Source organism: Melospiza melodia, chromosome 7 (assembly GCF_035770615.1).
Source record: "Melospiza melodia melodia isolate bMelMel2 chromosome 7, bMelMel2.pri, whole genome shotgun sequence".
NCBI classification, from domain to species: Eukaryota; Metazoa; Chordata; class Aves; order Passeriformes; family Passerellidae; genus Melospiza; species Melospiza melodia.
In genome coordinates this window covers 7,640,412-7,663,368 of record NC_086200.1, presented here as the reverse complement: position 1 = coordinate 7,663,368, position 22,957 = coordinate 7,640,412, and the positions used below count along the sequence as shown (strand labels likewise).

At 53.6% G+C, this 22,957-nt stretch overlaps 1 protein-coding gene across 1 annotated transcript; it reads right to left on the bottom strand.

Moving 5' to 3' along the window:
* Positions 1–16,768: 16,768 nt before the first annotated feature.
* Positions 16,769–17,881, bottom strand: LOC134420483 (serine/threonine-protein kinase pim-1-like; the record flags this gene model as incomplete). Its single annotated transcript, XM_063160650.1, has 2 exons — positions 16,769–16,881; positions 17,539–17,881. Coding segments are annotated over 2 exons (456 nt in total), but the record flags the coding sequence as incomplete, so codon positions are not given.
* Between the last annotated feature and the right edge of the window lie 5,076 nt (positions 17,882–22,957).

Genomic DNA, 22,957 nt, shown 5'->3' with positions numbered 1-22,957 from the left:
AAAAAAACAAATTTAAAAAAACCTAAAATTTCATGAGAAATTAAACAGAAAAAAAAAGTAATTCAGTATCTGCAAGAGAAGATCTCTATTCCCAGAGATAAAAATAATTTATAAAGTAAATAATAAAAACTTTATTATAACTCATCTTTAAAACAATACCCCACAAGTCAACATGGCCCATCAACAAGCTGTAAAAAAGCTTGTAGCTATAAAGACAACTTCACAATAGCGAAGTTCCCCAGACAACTGTTATCCATGACAAAATTAGGTACTACAAAAAAAAAATTTCCTCATGTAAAAAACCTCCATAATCTTAACAAGAAAAACTTATCACCCTAAAACTAAAAAAAAAGACAATTCTAGAAATAGTAAACCACTAGAAACTTTAAGTTTAGTTTCTTGATATGGTCAGGTTAAAAAAATATTGTAAAGAAAAAAAGTGTTCTAAAGAATTTATTTTAATTCTTACTACCTTTTTTCTTTTATTTGCTTTTAATAAAATTTTCTTTAGACCCTTTTAAAATTTTAAGTCTACTTTACCTTTCTCGTAATCCTATCTCACAACAAAATAAACACATATATAATTAACCGACACTAAAACCGACCACACTCATCAATCCATGAATTAAGAAATCTCAAGATGGGAAAAATCTTAAATTAACAAACCAAAACCACTACAATGTTATCATGTTATCATTACCCCTTTGCCAAAGTTTCTCTGATTTTCTAAAGCTGCCAGTAAAGGCTGTTTGGTTGGTTTGGGCTCCTGAGAATCTCTTATTGGTATTTCTTCAGGGAGTCCAACTCAGAGTACACAAACAACTGTAATTCCTTTTAAATGTCTCCTTGAGAGAGTTTTTTGGGGAATGGGAGTCAGGGCTCATGTGTCCTGCTTGGCCCAGCCCAGGCAGGGCTTTCCCAGCCACATTCCACACTCCATTTCCCAGCTGGAGCCGCTGCTGCCTCTGAGTTGTGCTGCCCCAGCCCCAGGGACGCTCTCCTTGTCTGCCCATTCCCCCACGGTCTCTGGGCAGGGATGGCCTCAGTGGGGGCTGCTGACATCCTCAGCACCTTGGAGGCTGCTGCTGAATTTTCCTGCTCCAGAGCCTTGTTCAGCCTTCAGCTCTTCAGTGCAGGAATTCAGTGTCCCAGGGCTCATTGACATTCAGAACAACTAAACAAGCCAAGCCTCTGGGGCTAATTTGATTTAATTTTCAAATCTTTTGTGGCTAATTAGACGAATTCCAGTAGTGTATTCAAGTTGAATAGATTCTATTTAAAGAGACACTGAGAAAAGATTTCCTAGGTCCGATTTAGGTTTCTTCTTCCTGTTAATTTATTGATACGTGCTATCTCCAGCTGACACTGAATCCAAGTACCTCCTCATGCAGTTTGAATAGATATGAAAGTCAAGACCCTTCATGGCTGACAGTCAATCAGACTCTGTCCCTACCCCCACCCCACCATTTCCCCATCCAAGGCCTGGCCCTCAGAGCAGCCTTGTGCCAATCTGAGCTCCCTCCAGCCCAGGCTGCACCTGCAGCTTTCAGCTCCTTGGCTCCAACTCCCACCTGCTTTCCTTGGAGAAGGAGCTGCCCGAGACACAGAGGGATGTTCATTTCTTGTCAGCCAACAAAGCCAAGGGAAGGCACAGCTCCATCAAATGCAAAAGTCGTTCTTCTCCCTGGCTCTGCCCTGCCCCTGATGCCCACAGCATGTCCTGTTTCCATCATCCCTCCATTGCCAGGCACTCTCTGGGACAAGGGAGCTCTGCTCTGGCTACAGAGGGAGGTGGAAGTGCCACCACTGGAGTGGGAAGCACAGCTCATCAGGTTTGTGTCCTTTGGGGGTCAGGAACTGGTGAGACTCAGAGGCACAGAAAGTTTCTCTTCATGGCCAACAGATCATAGTTGAACAGGATAAAATTTAATAACAATCACAGCTATGTGCAACCTCCCAGCAGTATCTGATGAGTCCACCATTCACAAGTGATTTTCATACCAAAATTATTTAGATAAACATGGTTCTATGTTCGATGTAAACACAATTAAGTTCCTGTATCAGGATGCTCATCCTGGAGTGGGTGTAAAACAGCTCGAACGATTCCTGATTTGCAAAGCTGTCAGTGGTGGATGGAGAAAGGGAGGTCAGGCTGCTCTTGGTGTTGAGGAAATGCTGAAACCAGCCTGACTCATTTCATCTCCTCATGCACAGGCTGATGTCTCCTCTTTCCCCTTCCACCCATTGGCTTTTGTCTCCCCCCAGCCCCCTGTCAAGAGCCTGGCTCTGTGTTCTCCATCCCCTCCTCGCTGGCACTGCCAGGCTGGCATGAGGAGCCCCTCAGCCTTCCCTGCTCCAGGCTGGACAAGCCCAGCTCCCTCAGCCTCTGCTCACAGCCCAAGGGCTCCAGCCCCACCTTGGAGGCCCTTCCCAGACCCTGCTCCAGCTGCCAGACATCTTTCCTGCCCTGGGCAACCCAACCCAGACCACAGTGACTGGAGAACCCACGTCCTTGATGTCCTGGTCACACAGCCCTGGCCCCTTGTCCCCTGTCAGGCTCTGGGGTGGATCCTGTAGAACATCCTTTGGTGGAGGCTGTGGCTCCAGGTGGGCCGGGGGGATCCCGGGGGACAGGGACCCTGCTGGGCATGAACAGCATTGGACTTGTTGGGAGAAACTGTGAGGGGGAGCTGGGGCGGAGTGACCAACCCAGCGACCTGACACAGCCCTGCTGGGATGTCACACAGCCCCTCTGGGATGTCACAGCCTGCTCTGTGATGCCAGATCTCTTCCCTGTGTTATCACAGCCTGCTCTGTGATGTCACAGAGGCAGTCTATCATGTCCTAGTTCTCGATAATCTCACATAACCCACTCTGTGATGTCATAGCCAACTCTGTCACCTCATGTTTCAAGATCATAAATTGTCTCCACCAGGTGAGCTGACACCTGGAGCTTGTTCTCCAAAACCCCAGGCCTGTGGAAACCACACAATGCCCATTGTGTGAGAAGGGGAACTGGAAGTTTAGCAGCCTCAGTGTCCTGTCAACTCAGCCAGGCCCACTGGAACACTGGGTTCCACGACCACCAGGGACCACCAGAGAGACCCCCAGGGTCTGGAAGGACGCATGGGTAATGGGGAGGGGAAATATGTTAATGATTTTGGGGAAATGATATTCATATGTATGTTGAGTCCAGGACAATCAATGAATATGTGTGCAAAATACAGAATATAAACAGAAACTTTACTGCACTCAGTCTGCACGGCTTTGGGAGGAGCTATCCCCCATGCATCCAGCTGAATAAAGAATGCTGCTTCTTAATGCTACACTGGGGTTAAGGAGTTTTCTGTTTTACTAAATTTTTGGTCACACTCCCACTGCCAAGGAAAGCTCTGTCTGCTGCTGTTCACAAACAGAGAAGGGCTGGTGGCAGATGTGGGGCTCAGAGGTTGCCTGGGGCACAGTGACCATGAAATAATCAAGTGTTCAATGTTCTGTGAAAGAAGGAGGGGCAGCAACAAAACTCCTACACTGGAATTAGGAAGGGCAGACTTTGGCCTATTTAGGATGCAGATTTGGGGAGTACTGAATCAGGCACTGATTTTTTTTAAGGAAAACATCCTTTAAAAACAAAGGGGTCCACGAAGGATGAACACATTTCAAGGAAGTAATCTTAAGGGGGAAGGAGCAGCCTGTCCCAGTGTGACAAAAGATGAGCTAGTGCGGAAAATGACTGGCCTGGCTGCCCATGGAGATTTTGTGGCAAATCAAGGGTAACAAGAGGCCCTTCAACTTTAGACAGAAGGTCAAGCAGCTTAGGAAATGTTTATGGATGTTGTGAAGTTGTGCAGTGTCGTGGGTTGACAGCCTTTATCCCAATATCGTGTGTTGTGTCTGGCAGCTGTGCCTTTTCTCTCTTCCCCCCCCCGGCCGTCTTGCTGTGGCGGGGCGGGGAAGAGAGGGGGGGAGTGTTTGACCAGGCCTTTTTGCTTTTGGCCTTTTGCTGCTTGGCTTGGCTAGCCGCTTTGCTTGCTTGCTTTCTGCTTTTTGCGCTGTTTTTTTTTTTCTTTTCTTTTGCTCCCTCTTTCTTACCCTCCCCTGAAGATACTGGACCGGTTCCGGACCTGACCTGAGACGTCCAGGACACCTGGAGCTTGCAAGAGAAGCTTGACGCCCTCACCATACACAGTCTGTTTCTTTCCTTTTCTTGTGTTGGGGAGTGTTCTTTTGTTACTTGTAAATAAATAGGTTTTGTTTTCCACTTTGCTCCTCCGAGAAATTCCTTCCCGAACCCGGTGTTGGGGGAGGGGTGGTTGGAGGTTTGTTTTGTTTTGGGGGGCTCCCTTTTGGAGATTTCCCCTAATTTGTCCTAAACCAGGACATGCAGAAAAAAAGTTAAGAGGTGAAAGCTCAATTAGAGTTTAACCTGACCACTTCTGTGAAAAAAAAATAGACAATGTTTCCACAATTAAATTAATAGCAAAACATGGGGTAAGGAAAACCTCTACTCTTTATTGGATGCAGTGGGGAATATAGTAACTAAAGATAAGGAGAAGGCAGAGCTACTAAACATCTTGTTTCTCTCAATTTTTGATATTAGGGCAGGCTGTCCTCAGGACAAGTGCTCTGCTGAGCTGGTAGATGGGCACAGGGACCAGAACAGCCCCTGTAATCCAGGAGGAAGCAGTTGGTGACCTGCTGAGCCCCTCAGATGCTCACAGGTGTGTGGGAGCAGATGGGATCCATCCTAGGGGGATGAGGGAGCTGTGGATGAGCTCCCCAAGCTGCTCTCCATCATTTACCATCAGTGCTGGCTCAGCAGGGAGGGCCCAGAGGGCTGGAGGTGCCAGTGTGAGCCCATCCCCAAGAAGGGCTGGAAGGAGGATCTGGGGAACTCCAGGCCTGTCAGCCTGACCTGGGTGCTCAGCAAGGTTATGGAACAGATCACCCTGAGTGCCATCACAGGGCACCCACAGGATGGCCGAGGGGTCAGAGCCAGCCAGCATGGATTCCAATGTCTGCATGGAATGGTCTGGATGAGGGGATTGTGTCCATCATCAGCAAATCTGCAGATAACACCAAACTGGGGGTGAGTTTGGATCTGATAGAGGATGGAAGTAGGAGGGCTCTGCACAGGGCCCTGGACAGCCTGGATCCAGGGCCCAAATCCAATAAGGTGAGGTTTAACAAGCCCAAGTGTCAGGTCCTGCAATTTGGCCACAACAACCCCTGCAGCAGTACAGGCTGGGGACAGAGTGGCTGGAGAGCAGCCAGGCAGAAAGGGACCTGCAGGGACTGATGGACAGCAGGCTGGGCATGAGCCAGCAGTGTGCCCAGGTGGGCAAGAAGGCCAATGGCTCCTGGCCTGGATCAGGCATGGTGTGGCCAGCAGGAGCAGGGCAGGGATTCTTCCCCTGTGCTGGGCACTGGTTGGGCAGCACCTCGAGTGCTGTGTCTAGTTCTGGGTCCCCTGGGGTGGGGAATTAGAAGAAATTTGTATCAGGAAGAGTAAAGAAAGCCAAGGTGAAGCAAGGGAAATGCTCAGGGCATTTTGGGAGTGGCTGCCAGGCAGCCCTGGCTCTGAGCAACAGCATCTGCTGTGGCACAGGAAACTCCCAGCTGACGGGAACAAACTTTCTGGCTGACTGCAGAAGCCAGGACAAAGCTGAATGGTTTCCCTGGTGTCCCCCAGCCCTTGCTGGCCCCAGGGGCTGATGCCATTTGTGCTCCCTCAGGTTCATGTCCCCACACCAACAGCATGGGGGTGCTCCCCCTGCTGTGTGCAATGCAAACAGGGGCTGCTGAGCCAGTGCTGCCGTGTCTGTGCCTGCAAGGATGGGGCACCTGTGTGAGCTGCGGGAGAGGCCAGGGCTGCAGAGGGGGGATGTTGTTGGCAGCTCCATCAGGATGCTCTGGGACGCTGCCCTGGGCTGTCCAGCGCACTGGGGATGGATCAGACCCTGCTCTGCTGCTCCTTCCCATCTGCCCCAGGGCCCTTGCAGAGCACCAGCTGTTGCCGTCCTCAGCTGCCACGGCAACCCTCAAGCGGTTGCCAGGGCTGCTCCAGGTACAATTCCAGTGACACTCGTTGGTGCCACCAGGTGCCATGGCAACGTCCACGGGGACCCATTCCTTGGTTTGGTGCTATGGAAACCAATGCCCGGCCCCATTGTGATGGTTGGTGGCCATGGAAAGCTGCCTTGGGCCCTTGCTCAGGGCTGGTGTCAGTGCCCAGAGCCAGGGGGGATTCCTTGCTGGGGGCTGTGGCATGGCCACCTGCCCTGTGCCGCGCTGGCCGCTCAGGCACCAGGAACCAGCAGCCACCGGCACTGCCAGGGCCAAAGGCCAGGTCAGCCAGACAGAAAGGGGCAGGGCTGGGCACTGTTTCCATGGCAACCGGCACTGGGGGGACACCTGGGTCACCTGGCCTGGCAGTTGCCATGGAAACCCCTGGCAGGGACTGAGGGCACAGCCCCTGGCACTGAGACACTGCTGGGCCGGGTGCTGAGCACAGGGCTGGGCACGCAGAGATGGTTTTGTTCTTGCTGAGCTGCAGCACAGCCAAGGCCTGTCCTGCCCCTCGTCCAGCCACGCTGGGGAGGGGCTGGGGCTGCGGGGGAGCTGGGCAGGGGACACAGCTAGGACAGGGGACCCCAACTGACCCCGGGCATACCCCAGACCAGAGCACATCATGCTCAGGGTGTGAAGGGGGAAACAGGGAGGAAGGGGGGAATTTTGGAGGGAGGGCTTTTGCCTTCCCAGGTAACATTTAGGCAAGAAGGGGCCCTGTTTCACCAGTGGGCAGGGTCACGACCAAAGACACAGACACCAACTGAAGGAATTGTGTCATTTATATCATGTACAGCTGCAGAGATTTACAAAAGGATAAGCTCAGCAAAGCAAATCATCATTAGCAAAGAACTACAAAAGAAGCTCAGCAATCCATCATAACCCATCATTACATTTTGATGACCAATCCCTTGGTGAAACACTAGAGGTGTTTGTGGCAGACAAAGATTCTGGCTGACTATCAAGGTACACCTTACAGACATCAGTAGTACTTTAGTGACACTGTTCTTCATTCTTTTTTTCAATCTCATTCCAGTTAGGAACAAGAATTCTGTTGTCCCTGGAGCTGGCACCTTTTTAATTCCAGAATAATGCCGCCAGGCCCTTTGCTGTTCAGCTTTACCATGCTGTCTGTGGCTAACAAGGCTTGGGGGGGCCCTTTCCCCTCTGGCTGGAAGGGGCCGGGTCCCAGTCCCTGAGGGGCACCCAGGCTCCTGGATGGAATTCCTGTGCAAGTCCCTCAGTGTCACAGCAGCCTTCACATGGAGCCCCGTAGGTCACAGCATGTTCCAAAGGGGCCCTTGGGGCAAACAGGGAGATCTGGTCTGGCAGGATGTGTAAAACAATATCCTGACAGATCTACTTGTTCTCACACAGAATCCTTGGCTGCAGGGACACATTCCCATTGTTCCTGCCCAGGGTTCAGGACTCAGAGTTGTCTTTCCCAGGAGCTGCTCCTTCAGCTGCCTCGGGAGGGCCATTTGGCCTCCGGACACACACTCTGGCTCCATTATTAGGGCTGCTGCATCCAAACCCTTTATCTCCACAAACGGTGGTGACTGGAGGTGGATCTCCTGTTTTCACAATCGTTCTTAAAATTGCAAAATCAATAATTGTGCTACCCTGTCATGGGGTTGAACAATCCAATCTTGTTTATTATTGTTTACAGAATTACTGTAATTTTTCCTTGATATTCTGCATCATTTCCTCCTGCCATGACAGGAACACTTTGCAAGGCCAAGCTCCAAGGGAGCAGTTACCAAAGCAAAGTGTCCTGGAGGAATCTGAACTCCTGTTTCAGTACTGATAGCTCTCATTTGCTTTGAATTTATCCTAATGAATTCCAATGCATGAAGGCCCAGCCCTGCAGCCTCTGGGCTGGCCCTGCCAGGGGCCATCACAGCCAGAACAATTTCCCAGGCAGCCCAAGTCTCACTGCCCATGGCTGGATTTGCAAACTGGGGGCAGCCGTGCACAGCGAGGGGGTTTCCATTTCCCCAGTGGGCCATTGAGAAGGACATGGAGCACATCTGGGAGATGGGTTCTCCATGGACAAAGGTTCCCATCTCCTCATTTTTCCAACTGCTCTTTTAACAACCCCTTCACCCGTGCAACCAATCCTGCAGCTTGTGCATATTCTGGTACATGAAAAACCCTGCAGGCAAAATCACTGTATTTTTCACAGGAACAGACAAAGCATTCTGCATCACAATATCAGCAACCCCTGCAAAAATAGCCAATTTCCTCCCTTCCTCCCTTTTTCATTGTATACAATCTCAAAAAGTTGACCACTGACATTAGGGTCCTGGCCAATCCTGTTCTCTAGGGTATTTAGTGTTACATCCCTGAGCAGCCAAAGCTACCAAATTAGTATTTTCAGCACTATTTCACATTATTATTATATTATATATAGATATACATATTGATATACATATAGACAGATAGATACAAACATATATATAAAAAATTTAAATACATATATATTAATGCCCTATTATTCTATAAATATATTGTTATTTATTATATTGATATGTCACTTGTACAAATGCATCTGAGCTCAAGATTAAAACCTTTTTCTGTTGCTCCATGTGGGAGCATTCCAACAATCATTGCTCCTTCTGAAGGTGCTGTTTCCTATGTACTCTCAACAAATTAATCTTTGTCTGCCCAAACCCACAAGGTCTTTTCCTTTCCCATGTGCAATTTTTGGATGCATTTGAAGCCATCAATGGGTGTGGTAGCTAGGGAAGAGGCGCTGCGGAAGATTTCGCGATGTCACGGGAAGCTAGGACCTTCGGTTCCCCATAGATAAGACCCTCAGGTACTCATAGATAAGAAATTAACATAGGAATGTGGTCCCACTAACAATAGGAATGTTGCCCCACTGAAGCCAGTAACTTTCCATCCCTTACCCAGTACTTTTCCATTCCCTACTAACCCTAGGTAAGAAGGACAAACCCCTTTTTTGACGTAGAGACCCCTAAGACTATAAGACCCCATGAGAAGAAGTAATAAACGCCTTTTGACCGTCCACCACATTGGTGTCTGCGTATGTCATTGGCCCGAACGGCCCTAGAGAGAGGGCTGTCGAGCTGTACCTCAGAACCAGGTCGCCTGCCTTAGCATAGAAGGCAACATTTGGTGCCGGAACCCGGGACAGCGGCTTGCGCCCGGCAAACGGGGACACTCCTGGAACGAGGACGGCGGCTGCGACAGCGGGACTGAATCGCAGCGGGGGGGACGCTCCCGGACCAGCTTGGACGATGGAAGCCATAGCGAAGGTCGTAACAGAGATGCATGCGCAATGGGGTATAGAATGTAAACTTAAGGATTTAACTCTCGCATTGACGAGATTGATTAATCTTGGGGCTATTGAAAGCCCCGTGGACGTCCTACATTCGGACGTGTGGGATAACTGTACAAAAGCCCTGGCGGAGGACGCTATGTCCTTGGGCTCAGGGAAAGCCCTAAAATCGTGGGGCAGAGTTGTCCAGACTCTGAAAAAGGCTCGACAAGAGCAAGAAACCTGGATAGCTGCGCGAACTTGTTTATTAGCCGTGCCGCAGTTGGGGGTGGGCGCGGCGACACAAACCGCGGAGGTGCTTGACCCGGGCGGGCGCGCGGAGGCGCGAACGCCGGATCCCCCTCAGGGAGCGGACTCACCATCGGAGGGGGGGGAGCACACGCGGGTGTTCTGGCGGGGGCTCGCGGAGGAGGCGCGGAACGCGGCCAGAATGTCGGACCCCATAGGGACCGATAGAAACGCCCCCCCACCATATGCGTTTGAAAACGGCGCCGGACCGCATGGTCAGGGCGGAAAGGAGGAGGCGGGGGGCGGAAACGCAGTCAGCCCGCTGAACAACGCATGTGCGGGCGAGCGGGGGGACGGGGCGGCCCCCGCGGAGGCGCGTAAGACCAATCAGAGCGCTTTATTCAAATTAAGTCCTTGTAGGGCAAGGACCTCCCCCAGCAGGAGGCGGGGGGACCCCAGGGGGAGAGAACGGCCCGACCCCCGCAAGAAGGGGCGGGGTCGGAGCCCGAGGAAAAGGCAGAGCAGCGCGGAAGCGTCTCTTTACTTGACTTCCGGCTCGGACTCAGACGCGAGCTCGGAGCCCGAGACAGGGTCGGAGGATTCCGACTCAGATTCTAGCTCTAACAGAGAGAGAGCAGTCGGACCCAACGAAGTGATTAAAAGCGTGCCGAAAGGGAGAAACATAACCTACCCCAAAACCTTACCCACAGGGGTCAGCAATGTCCCGACCGGTCAAGCGGAAACCTTCCAGATGAGTCGCTTAACCGGGTCAGACGCAGACCCAATCCTTCGTATGTTAGAGGCTACCTTTGTATCCCTGAATGAATCCAACCCTAACCTAACCGAATCCTGCTGGCTTTGTTACGACGTCAAACCTCCCTTTTACGAAGGAGTCGCTTTAGACACTCCCTTCAGTTATTCCACAGCCGACGCCCCTCACCAGTGCAGATGGGACACCCCTCGCAAAGGAATCACCCTGAGTCAAGTCACAGGCCGAGGCAGATGCTTTGGCAATTCAACCCTAGCTAAGCGGGGAGGTAACATCTGCACCAAAATTGGCAGGCTGAACAGGAAAAACAATAAGTGGGCAGTCCCATCCGCATCGGGGATGTGGGTTTGCCAGCGATCCGGAGTGAGTCCTTGTGTGTTCCTTCCCAAATTCAATGACTCTAACGACTTCTGTGTCCAAGTTCTGATTGTTCCTAGGGTCTTGTACCACTCAGACGAAGAGATGTACCATCTTCTTGAGGGACCCAGCCGGATCCACAAAAGAGAAATAATGACAGGTATAACTATTGCAATGCTGCTCGGCCTGGGAGCAGCAGGAACGGCCACGGGTGTCTCAGCCCTAGCGACACAGCACCAAGGACTGTCACAACTGCAGGCAACGATTGACGAGGACCTGCAGAGGATTGAGAAATCCATCTCCTATCTAGAGAAGTCAGTCTCCTCACTCTCAGAAGTGGTCTTGCAGAACAGGCGAGGCCTGGACCTCCTGTTCATGCAGCAAGGGGGCCTGTGTGCCGCCTTGAAAGAAGAGTGCTGTTTCTATGCAGACCACACGGGAGTCGTGAGAGACTCCATGACGGAACTCCGGAACCGACTGGCCCAGAGGCAGAAAGACAGGGAGGCCCAACAGAGCTGGTACGAGTCCTGGTTCAATCAATCACCTTGGCTAACCACTTTGATTTCTGCCCTGATAGGTCCATTGGCGATGCTGTTTCTAACAGTCACCTTCGGACCATGCCTGCTGAACAAGCTGGTCTCGTTCGTTCAGAGCCGCCTGGAACGGACCAACATCCTGTTCATAGGGCGACGACAGTTGCTGTGAATTCAACCAGGGAATTCAACCAAAGAACACTGCCAGTCACAAGATTTTCCAAACTTGTCTGGCAAAAGCTTACTCAGGTTTCCCAAAATCCCTTTCCCTTGTCAAGTCACAACTTTATACCTTAATTCAGTATCTACGTACACGACTACCTCATTCATTTGTGAAAAGGGAGGGGGAGATGTGGTAGCTAGGGAAGAGGCGCTGCGGAAGATTTCGCGATGTCACGGGAAGCTAGGACCTTCGGTTCCCCATAGATAAGACCCTCAGGTACTCATAGATAAGAAATTAACATAGGAATGTGGTCCCACTAACAATAGGAATGTTGCCCCACTGAAGCCAGTAACTTTCCATCCCTTACCCAGTACTTTTCCATTCCCTACTAACCCTAGGTAAGAAGGACAAACCCCTTTTTTGACGTAGAGACCCCTAAGACTATAAGACCCCATGAGAAGAAGTAATAAACGCCTTTTGACCGTCCACCACATTGGTGTCTGCGTATGTCATTGGCCCGAACGGCCCTAGAGAGAGGGCTGTCGAGCTGTACCTCAGAACCAGGTCGCCTGCCTTAGCATAGAAGGCAACAAATGGGTGCAGCTTCTTCTACCCGACTGCCCCACTGCCCACACAGGGATCCAACCTCAGCCCACTCCAGAGCCAGGGAACTCCAGGGAAGGGCTTCCCAGCTGGGAATTTCTGATGGGACTGATTCCTCACATTGACACTGAACAAGTGACATTTTGTTGGGATCTGGCCAGACTGTGCCAGTTTTGTTTTGCCAGTGGGCAGGGTCATCACCAAAGACACAGACTCCAACTGAAGGAATCAGTGTCATTTCCTGCAGCTCAGAGCAGCAAAGAATCACAAAAGGAGCAGCTCAGCAATGCACCAAACCATCCCCACCATAGATTGCAGCAGTGATTAAGAAAGATCCAGCAGCATTTACCCTCAGCCTTTACCATCCCCCAGACCCACACAGCAGCTGGGGAAGCTGTCACAGCCAAGGGCTGCAGAGCCACTCCTGGCCACTGGGAATTCCTGCAGGTGCCTCCAGCCCCAGGTGAGGCTCCAACCCCGCTGGGAGAGGGCCCAGCTCTGACAGTGCTGAATGAACAAACTGACAGCACTGCTAGTGTGGCAACATCTGCTTTCATCCTCCTCTTGGGTCCCTCCCAAAGCCTGGCCAGGGCTCAAGGAGGAACCAAGGGAGCTGACTTTGATCCTTCAGCCCCAAACAAGGCCAGATGTCAGATTTCATGGCCTTGTCTGGCTTCTAAATACACAAAGGTCAATCCATGTTTCACTAATGAGTGGCTACATCTATCTCAGTGCTAAAAACCATGCACATTTCATTAGGGAGCAGATACAAAGATAACCTTTGGTTGGAAGGTTCATCCATAAGCCACCTTTGGCTCAGGGCCTGCTGTCCAGGCCTCACTCAGGGCTGATGTCCAGGCCTTGGCACTTCAGGGACGTGGTTTAGTGCTGGGCTTGCACTGCTGGGTGAGCAGCTGCACTGGGCGAGCTCAGAGGGCTTTTTCCAACAGAAAGGATTCTGTGATTCCATGATTCTATCCACTGCATTCAGCTGGGGCTATTTTAGCAGCATTCCTTTGCTCCAAAAGTTCACTCTTGCCCAGCTCCTGTGGCCTGAGGCTTCAGCTCCTTCACCTCCTGGTGCTGAGCTGCTCATGCTGAACGAGTCGGCTTGGAGAGAAGAACACAGTCCATGCAATTCCTTCTGGGACACGGAGAGGGGAGGCTGTGCAAACAGGAGCATTGTTTGCTGTGGCCTCCTCTCTGCCCTTCACGCCATTCACTGCTTTGAACCAGCCAAGAGCTTTCTCCAAGAGTGCAATGGAGCAGCTGTTCCTGCTCCCAGGCCTGGCTCTTCCCAGTCTCTGCCCTTGCCTGCTTCTGTCCCTCTTGCTGTGCCCTCTGTTCCCCCAGGGCTCGCTGGCTGCTGCCCAGGACTGTGGCACTGGCACAGATCCAGTGCTCCAGAGCCTCCTTTCTGTGCCCTTGCAGCTGCCTGGGCACAGCAGCCTTTTCCATCTGGAAGCTCCCCATGGACAGGGAGTGCCCAGCTCCGTTCCTTGCACAGCCTCCAGGAGCCCAGGGCTGCCATCTCCAGTCCCTGCTGCCACTGGGGGCTCCCAGGTGCCTCAGGCTGCTGTGACACCGCTGCACATGGGAGGGAAGAGGGGCAGGGGCTGTGCTCAAAGTCAGCTCCATGTGCTGCTGCTGCTGCTGCTGCTGCTGCTGCTGCTGCTGCTGTGGGGTCATTTGTGCAGCCCTGTCTGCCCAGAGTCAGGGATCAGATCCTGCCAGTCTCTTCCAGCCCTGGCTGCTCAGAGTTTGGGCCTTGGAGCCTCAGGTGGCCAAAGGCAGCTGCTGCTGGTCCCTCTGTGTGTGCCCGTGTTCAGCAGTGCTGCTCCATCAGTCTGTGCCCAGCAATGGGGAAAAGCCTCAGCCCTTCAGGGCCAGGAGCTGCTGGGCTCTGCCTGAGCAGCTCAGCCAGCAGGAAGGGAGCTGCTCCACACGGGAACCAGGAGCAAAGGACATTCCTTTTGTAGGACATGTTTTCTACTGAAAGGGAAAAAAAAGAAAAAGAAAAAAAAAACTAGGTAAATTGTAAAAGATAAGAATAAAATCCAAGTGTTAGTGAAAAATCATAACACAATGTTAGTGAAAAAACCAAAACATAAATGCAAAGATACATTCTTTGCATTAAGAGGTAAATGATCTTTTTCAAAAGAGAACTCAGTTCTTTACATTGTAAATGTGCTGATGGCATGGATCCATCTTACTGATCTCAGCAGCCTCTTAAAAGATTTTGGGCTTTGTCCCCACTACTGGTATTTGAAATTGTGCTCGAAGCAAGAGGAAATTGCTTTGTGCCCTTCCAGCTCCAAGCAGGACTGGGAATGGAAACTCTGTCAAAGCCCAAATCCTTTAGAAGATGACCTTCCTTCTCAGCCTGGGAATGAGCTGCACATTCCCTTTGAAACTGCCAAGAGTTTCTTAGAGTCACAAAGTTCCACTTACGGCTTTTTGCTCTGGTTTGGAAGTGCAGAAGGGCAATTCTCCATCCACCAGCTCCAGACTGCACTGCCTCAGGAACACGGCCCACTCGCCAGCTTTGGCCCACTCATGGCACTTCTAGAGGAGGAGCAAAGTGCAATTGCACAATTCCAGCCAGTCAAGAAGGAAGAATGGGACAGACAAAACACCCTGTACAGATCCAGGTGTTCAGCTGGGACTGTGGAGAGTTTGGGTCCTTGCCAATTGGATGTGTGTCCCCAGCTGCAATCTCTGGGCCTGCAGCAGTCTCACTCACCTGCCAAAGCAGAAAGCTCAGGCGCTGTGCTCACAATGGGCTCGTCTGATGCAGAGCTGTCAGAGCAATGTGAGGGCAGAGCCAGCCCAGCTGGGCCCAGGGCTGAGCCCAGCAGAGCCCTGGCAGAGCCCAGAGCAGCCTCAGCACCCGCAGAGCCTGGCTGCAAGGAGAGAAAGCAGAAACCGCCCGTCAGCTGAGGGCTCCTGTGCCCTTGTGCCAAGGCATGCGGTGCCCAGGCCATGCTGGCTGTGCCCAGAGCTGTGCCCAGGGCTGCCCATCCCTGCTGCCTTTGGCACAGAGCAGGAGGGCAGGACATGTGCCCAGCCTGCAGCCAGCCACGGCACATCCAGCCCTCAGCAGCTGCCCAGAGCAGGATGCTCCTGTGCTCGCTGCCAGCTCCCAAAAGCTCTGATCCCACCCTGCCCAAGCACACAGGGACCCACCTCACACCATCCACGGCTGGAAGAAAAGCTGCTCCCAAACCATGGCCTCAGCCTTCTCCAAGGGCACGGCCCATCCACGCCACAGCTGCTCCCAAGCACTTCCCCATCCAGACTGGACCACCTGGAACGCTTCCTCTGGAATAACAAACAACACATTATTGAAAAGAGTTTAGAGACAGAAAGGGAAAACAAGAAAAATGCTAAAAACTCTTATCTCTGTCAGGGCCTTGAGGAAGGCCCAACCCCTGCATGCCAAGGAAAAACCCACCCACTGGTGAGGGAAGCCCACACTTTCTCTCTTCCCCCCTGCACTGCCCCCCAAAATCCCGGTGACCCCAAAGCAAACAAGGGCAGTGGAGCAGCCCAGCACTTCCTTGCCTGCACAGCAAAGCAGCTGCGCACAGGTTCTGGAGCCCCACCTCTGCTCCCACCATGGGGCTTTGCTTGTGTCGGGCTGGCTGCCCCAGCCCCAGCCCGGGGCACGGTGGGTGCAGGGGGCTGTTGGCAGAGCCAGGAGCCCACTCCCATTTCGTACCCACCCCAGCCCCTCCTCCCAGCCCTGCCAAAAGCAGCTGGGCAGCCACTGAAGAATGAGTTGCATCTGCCCCAGCAAAGGGGGAGCCTTTGGTTCCCCGCCACGTTGGGTCATGCCCACATCTGGCAGAATTTCCCCGGGTGGGACTCATCTGCAAATTCCCTGTGGAGTTTGGCTTTGAAGAAGGTGCCAGAATCAAAGTGCATCACCTTCAGCCTCCCGTTGCCAGGCTGAGGAAGAGCTTGTCATCCCTGATATCACCCTCGCTGTCTCCAGCAGCAGCATCCCCACTGGGTACAGCTTCTCCAAGGGGCTCCTTCTCCTTCCCTGGGGGCAGACCAGGCTCTCAGGGCTCTGCCCAGGGCCCCAGCTGTCAGGGAACCAGGACAAGCAAAATCAGCTGGGATGGCGGCCACCAGTGCTGGGCAGAGCAGCTCAGCTCCAGCACAAGGGCTGTGTGTTCCCATCCCATGACTCCGGTGCAGTGACACAGGCAGCACAAAAAGCTCTGGGTTCCTTTGCTTCTCATTGCCAAGGCATGTGTGGAGCAGGAACTTACCAGGGCTCTGGATCAAAGTGTGCCTGTGGCTCTCTCCCTTCTTCTATGGCAGAGGAATATCCCACATCCAAGGATGACAGAACAGGTCTTCCAGTGCGGGTCTGTCCAAGGAGTTCACCGATAAACACCACCTGATCAGATCTTTGCACTCTGGGGAGAGAAAGCAGAAAGTGACGGTCAGCCAGAGAAGGCTCCTGTCTGCTTTACCCCACTATTCCCGTGCCGAGACCATGCTGGATGTGCCCAGTGCTGGGCCTAAACTTTCCCATCAATTCCCTGTTTTGGAGGAGAGCAGGACATGTGCCACCTCCTCAGCAGCTGCTAGAGTGGGATGCCCACGACCCCGCTGCTGGCTCCCAGCACTGGCATTCCCCCCGTGCCCAGAGAAGAGGATCCACCTTGAGAGAGCCGTTGTGGCAGCGGGAGCTGGCCCCAGCTGTGGTTCTGGCCCCTCCTGAAAGGGTGCTCCCCGCAGACCATCTGGTGCAGCAGGATGCCCAGGGACCAGATGGTAGCTGGCTCGCCATGGTACCAGCCAAAGTCATTCCATTCCGGGGGGCTGTAGGACAGTGTTCCTATGGAATACAGATGGAGTTCATCAGGGGGATGCTGCTGCTCCCAGAGCCTGGCCCCAGCATCCCTGGGTGTGTGGGGGCTGCATCAGGGGCACACAGGGTGACCACTGCCCTCTCGCCAGCACCTGGGACTTGTGCACAAAGTTAGAGTTGGAAAAGAAGCCTCTGGTGTTGGAAGGGGGCAGCCCTGGCTAGGCCCGACCATGACCTGCAAAGGAAAAACCCACTCCATGCTGGGGAAAAAACCTGCCCTTATCCTCCCTGCCTGCATTGCCCCAAAAATATTATGAAGCCAAGGCAAACAGGGCGAGTGGAGCAGTCCAAGCCCTTCCTCTCATCTGCACACCAAACTGGCTGGGGCACAGGTTCCGCCCTCCCTTTCTGCTACCCCCACCCACAGGGGTTTTGGTCGGGCTGGCTGCCCCAGCCCAGCCCCAGTCCTGGGCAGAGTGGCTGGCAAAGGCTGCCAGCAGGGCTGGAAGATGGCTGCCCACCCAGCCCTGCTCTAAAGCAACTCAGCTGAAGATTCAGTGCCCTGACTGGCAGCAAAAGAGAGAATCCCCGCTGCCACAGCCAGCTTGGGCTGGGAGATGTTGGGCCATGAGATGTCGGGCCATGAGATGTCAGCAGCGGGAGCACAGCCCTGTGTAGGCTCACCTGCAAAGTGAGTGTAGACTGTGTCCTGCAGGTAGGTGCCACAGCCAAAGTCAATCAGTTTGGCCTGCCCGGTGTCCAGGTCAACCAGGATGTTCGCTGGCTTGATGTCCCTGTGCAGGACCCCGCAGCTGGTGCAGTGCCGCACGGCCTCCAGCACCTGGCGGAACAGCTCCCGCGCCTCCTCCTCGGGCAGGAACCGCCGTGCCTGAATGAAACGCTGCAGGTCCTGACACTGCTCTGGCCGCTCCAGCACCATCACGATGCAGTTGGGGAGCTCGAGCCACTCCAGCAGCTGGACCACACCGGGGAAGCCAGTGGACACCTTGCCCAGCAGCACGACCTCCAGGGGTGCGCTGGTGCCGTCGGGCTGCGGGAGGAGCACGATGCCGTCAGTGGGGCCGATGCCGTGCCAGGCCTGGGGAAGCCCTCAGCCAGCCCGGGATGCTCTGCGCCCTGCGCTGGCCCCACGCCCGCTCTCCCTCGGGGCGTCCTGGCGGCTCCCACCGTGCCGGGCCCCGGCTCATCCCCGGCCGGCAGCCCCGGCTGCTGGTCCCGCTCACTCACCAGCTCGCCCCAGTGCCGGACGCGGTTCCGTGGCACCCTTTTGATGGCCACCTGCAAGCCAAGGGCAGCAGCGGGGTGAGCTCGCCGCCCGCACTGCGAGCCCCATCCTCCGCCCTCCGCCCTCCTCCTCCTCCATCCCCTCCTCCTGCTCCCGCCGCCGGCCCCGCCGCTCACCGGGGCGCCGTCCGAGATCCTCGTGGCCGCGAAGACTCTGCCGAAGCCGCCGCGCCCCAGCAGCGATCCCAGCCGGTACCGCTCCTGCAGGGCCTCCTGCGCCGTCCCTGCGGGCGGGACGCGGCTGTCAGCGCTCGGCCCGGGGCCAGCAACGACCCCCGAGCGCCGCTCACCCGCCCCGGGCCGGCCATGCCCAGGCGTTCGCTCCCGGGAACGCGGCACGGGAGGCTCGGGGCCGGCGGCCGCGCTGCCGAGCGGCGGAGCTCGGGCCGGGGAAGCCGCAGCGGAGGCGGCGGGAGCGGCCGCGCCGCGTGTGTGCTCCGCGGGCCCCGGGAGAAGCCGGGGCCGGGGCCGGGGCTGGGGCCGGGGCCGGGGCCGGGGCCGGGGCCGGGGCCGGGGCCGGGGTCGGGGTCGGGGTCGGGACCGGACCCTGCGTCGGGTCTGGGGCCGGGCTCGCGCCAGGCGGAGGCAAAAGGCGGCGATGCCGCCCCCGCCCCAGGCACTGATGCCCGCCCGGCAGCGCCACCGCCAGTACAGCCAGAGCCGGGCGGAGGCGAGACCGCGGCGGGACGGCCGGTGCCGGGCACGGGGCAGCCCCGCCCGGGGCCGGGGGCGGGCCGGGGGCATGGCCCAGCCCTGCAGGGGAGAGGGAGGCGGGGAGAGGAGAGGGACGCCGGGCAAGGGACCCCGAGAGAAGGGTGCCCGACAGCGGGAAAGGGAGAGAGAGAGAAAGAAAGAGAGAAGAGAAAGAAAGAGAGTAATCAAAATATTTCTTTGCTGCCGCCGCTTCTGCTGCCGCCGCTTCTGCTGCCGCCGCTGCTGCTGCTGCCGCCGCTGCAACTGAAGCACCGGGGCCGTTCGTCCCCGTGTCCGTTCCCCGCTCACCCCACGAGCCCCACGTTCGAGCCCCGCGCGCCCCGGGGACAGCCCCTCTGTCTGCCCAAACACGGGAACTTTGCAGTGCTGAGCCCAGATGCAGAGCCCTGACTCCTGCACACTGGCACAGCGATCCCCTCGCTTGCTGCTGTGCATTGTCCTTGCTGAGCGTCAAACACTGTCGGGACACCTTCCCTTGGGGTAGGATTCCTACCTGAGCCCAGCACTGCACTGACACCTCCAGTGTTGCTTTCCTGTAAAAACAGGGGAAGGAAAACTGTGTGTGGCTCATGGTATTTTAGTGTCTGTCGACAGAAGGGAACCAGGACATCAGTTTGATCATCACAGGCTCGATTTTATTGATCAGTACGGCGGGTTAAATACAGTTAATAATGAGCTTCATACATATTGCAAAAGTTGAGCTCAGGATTGGTCAGCTTACATATCAGCACCTACGCCTACTTCTACATTCCTATGGTTCTACTTTTGATACTTTCTACATATTCTTAGGATATATTCAGGACTAATCTCAACTCCCTATCCTCATGTTGCAGCAAGGTCGCTGCTGACTCTTCCTTTCAGCTTGCTGACTGCTGACTTTTCTCCTTCAGCTTAACCAGTGGCATTATATCAGTGTGGCCTTTCTCAGCTAACCAATTATTAATAATGCTCTCCACAAGTGTCTAAAAATCACTAAGTCCCCAATCTTAGAGGTGAGGTGCATCTGGAATTACTGGGATGCAACATAGAAAAGGGGAGCATAGAAATAAATAGAGGAAAGCATCTTGGATTGTTTCTTTCATTTTCATTTCACTTCTGGAAAGCTGTTTCAGTTTTCCAGGAATCTTCTCCTGTCTGCTCTTCCCAATAATCTCTCATGGAGAATAGGGTCAATTTTCTGTCACAAGATTTGCCACCAGGAAATGATGCCACTGGTGAAATTTTCATTGTAACTGTTTGTTCTGGCTTAAGGCAAATTTTGGGAAGGAAATCTCCATAAAGGGGTCTGTCTAGAAAGCAAGTTCAAGCGGCCCCTCCCCCTACTAGTTCAGGAAAAGATTTCCCTCAAGAAAAGTGAAAAAAGCTCCAGTTTATTTAACAAGTAAAGTATTCACAAGCATGAAAAATGAATAATATTAAATCAAACCTCTGACAGTGGTGAAGAGATGGCAAATTCAGAAAGTCCTTTTTGTGGGTTGTAGTTGGCTCACTCAGTCTCTTCTAAGTCCCTCTGGCACTGGAATGCAGCGTCCCAGAGCTTGGTGGGCCACAGGTGTGAGCTGCTGCCGGTGTTTTTCTGGGTTTTCAGTCCAGAGCAGGTTTAAACAGTTCCAAGAAAAAGGAAAGGCACAGTCCGAGGAACTTCTCTTCCTAAGCTAGCTAAAACCAAATTGCTAGACCTGGGCTGTGAAGGCATCGGGAAATTTCCAAATCTGGGCACTGGCGGTCCCAGCAAACACCAGATCTGGATGGTGCTGGAGCCAGAACCTGCAGATTTCCAAATTTTGGCTTTCTGTGCCAGCAAATCGCTGGACTTGGGCTGTGCCAGCACCAGGAAGTTTTCAGATCTGGGCGCTGGCACTGCCAGCCAACACCAGATCTGCGTGGTGTCATTGCCAACGACAGAAATCTGCCAGATTTGGGCTCTGCTGGCACTGAGAAATCTCCAAATCTGGGTTCTGGTGCAGGAAACACAAGATGTGGGGGTGGTGCCAGACCCAGTAGCAGGAAGCTGCCACAGGTTTTGGGTTTCTGTGCCAGCAAATTGCTGCACTTGGGCTGTGCCAGAATAGGGAAATTTCCAGATCTGGGCACTGGCAGTGCAGCAAACAGCCCATTTCAGGCTCCAGGCTCCAGGAAGGACTGGGTCTGGATGCCTTCCTCTTTTCTTTCCTTCTTTCCTTCCATCTTTCTTGGGATCGTGCTGCCAACAAACTCCAGATTGGGTGGTGCTGGCAAGGGGAAATTGCCAGGTTTTAGCTTTCTTTGCTTGCAAATTCTGGATATGGGTGGTGCCAGAAGAGGGAAATTGCCAGATGTGGGCACTGCCAGATCTTGGTGTGGAATGTGCCGGCACTGAGAAATTGCCAGATGCTTATTTTCTGTGCCAGCAAATTGCTGGAATTAGGCTGTGCAGGCATCTGAAACATTCCCGATCTGGGTACTGGCAGTGTCAGCAAACCTGAGATCGGGTTGCTGTAGGTACCAGGTCTTTGCTTGGTTCTGACTTTTTTGCCAGCAAGTTGCTGCACTTGGGCTGTGCCAGAATAGGGAAATATCAAAATCTGGGAACTGGCAGTGCCAGCAAACACCACATTTCTGGAAGGATTGGATCTGGACCCGTTCCCTCCCTGCCCACCTCCCTCAGCAAGGTGCCAGAGTGGCTGGAGAGCAGCCAGGCAGAAAGGGACGTGCAGGGACTGATGGACAGCAGGCTGGACATGAGCCAGCAGTGTGCCCAGGTGGGCAAGAAGGCCAATGGCTCCTGGCCTGGATCAGGAATGGTGTGGCCAGCAGGAGCAGGGCAGGGATTCTTCCCCTGTGCTCAGCACTGCTTGGGCAGCACCTCGAGTGCTGTTTGCAGTTCTGGGTCCCCCAATTTAGGAAGGACATGGAGGGGCTGGAGCATGTCCAGAGAAGGGCAACAAGGCTGGGGAAGGGTCTGGAGCACAAGAGCTGTGGAGAGCGGCTGAGAGAGCTGGGGTTGTTTATCCTGGAGGAGAGGAGGCTCAGGGGAGACAAGGTGGTGTCAGGGCACAGGGTGCTTTTGATATTCTCCATGGCCTGTTCCACCTTTGCTGATTCTGGGATTCTCTGAAACCACCCTTGGAGCAGTTGCATGATGAGTCCTGGGCCTCCTCTTCAGAAGCTCCAGCAGCCCAGGTCCCTCAGCTTCTCCTGCCAGCCCCAAAGCCCATCCTTTCAGTCCTGCAGAGCCTCTGCAGCTCCTCCTCACTGCCCAGCACAGGGAGCCCCAGAGGCAGACACAGCAGCCCAGATGTGCCCCCCTGGCCTGGGATGCCTCTGGCAAGGGAGCAGCACCAGGCACTGCAGGAGCCTGCAGACAATTGGTCTGAAGGCCAAAGCTCCTCAGCTCCTTCTGAAAGAGCAGGAACAGTTCCTCATTCCAGTGTGGTGGAATGCTGGGCACCACAGCTCCAGGTGAGGACTGGACACAAGTTTGCTCCCACTGAGTGCTGGGATGGGTTCTGCAGGAGCTCTGGGCTCCTGTGCTTGCCAGGCACAATGAGGAGAGAAGGAGCCAAGTGCACTGATGTGGGAAATGGTTCTGTAGAAAGTTTTTAGAGCCTAATAGAAGGCCCACAAAATATGAATATGTATATAAATCTTGAGACAAGAAATTGTAACTTAAAAATTTCCATGGAATAGGACAGATATTGTTGAGAGAGAAATGGAGCTAGATAAAAGTTTCAAAAGATGGCCTTGCAAATAAGACTTTGGAAAAACAGAGCTATGAAAGATGCATTGTAGTGGGACCCACGAGGAGTAGTTTCAAATAATTGGCTTTAAGGCATCTACAACATGGCATGGCAAAAAGGCTGATAGACCATGAAACGCCTATAATGTATTATAATTAGGAAGTAGTTGGCTTCTGATTGTGATGGCGTGAATTATAACATCTGTATTGTCTCACCCTTCTCATGAGACTGAAAATGGAATAAAAGTTTTTAAAACACCTCCCAGTGTCCCCATCTCTAGGTCAAGAAAAGAGTATTATCCAACACACTGACACACCTTTGCCTCGAGCATAACCCAGCCTGGACCAAACACACTGAAAGGTTTC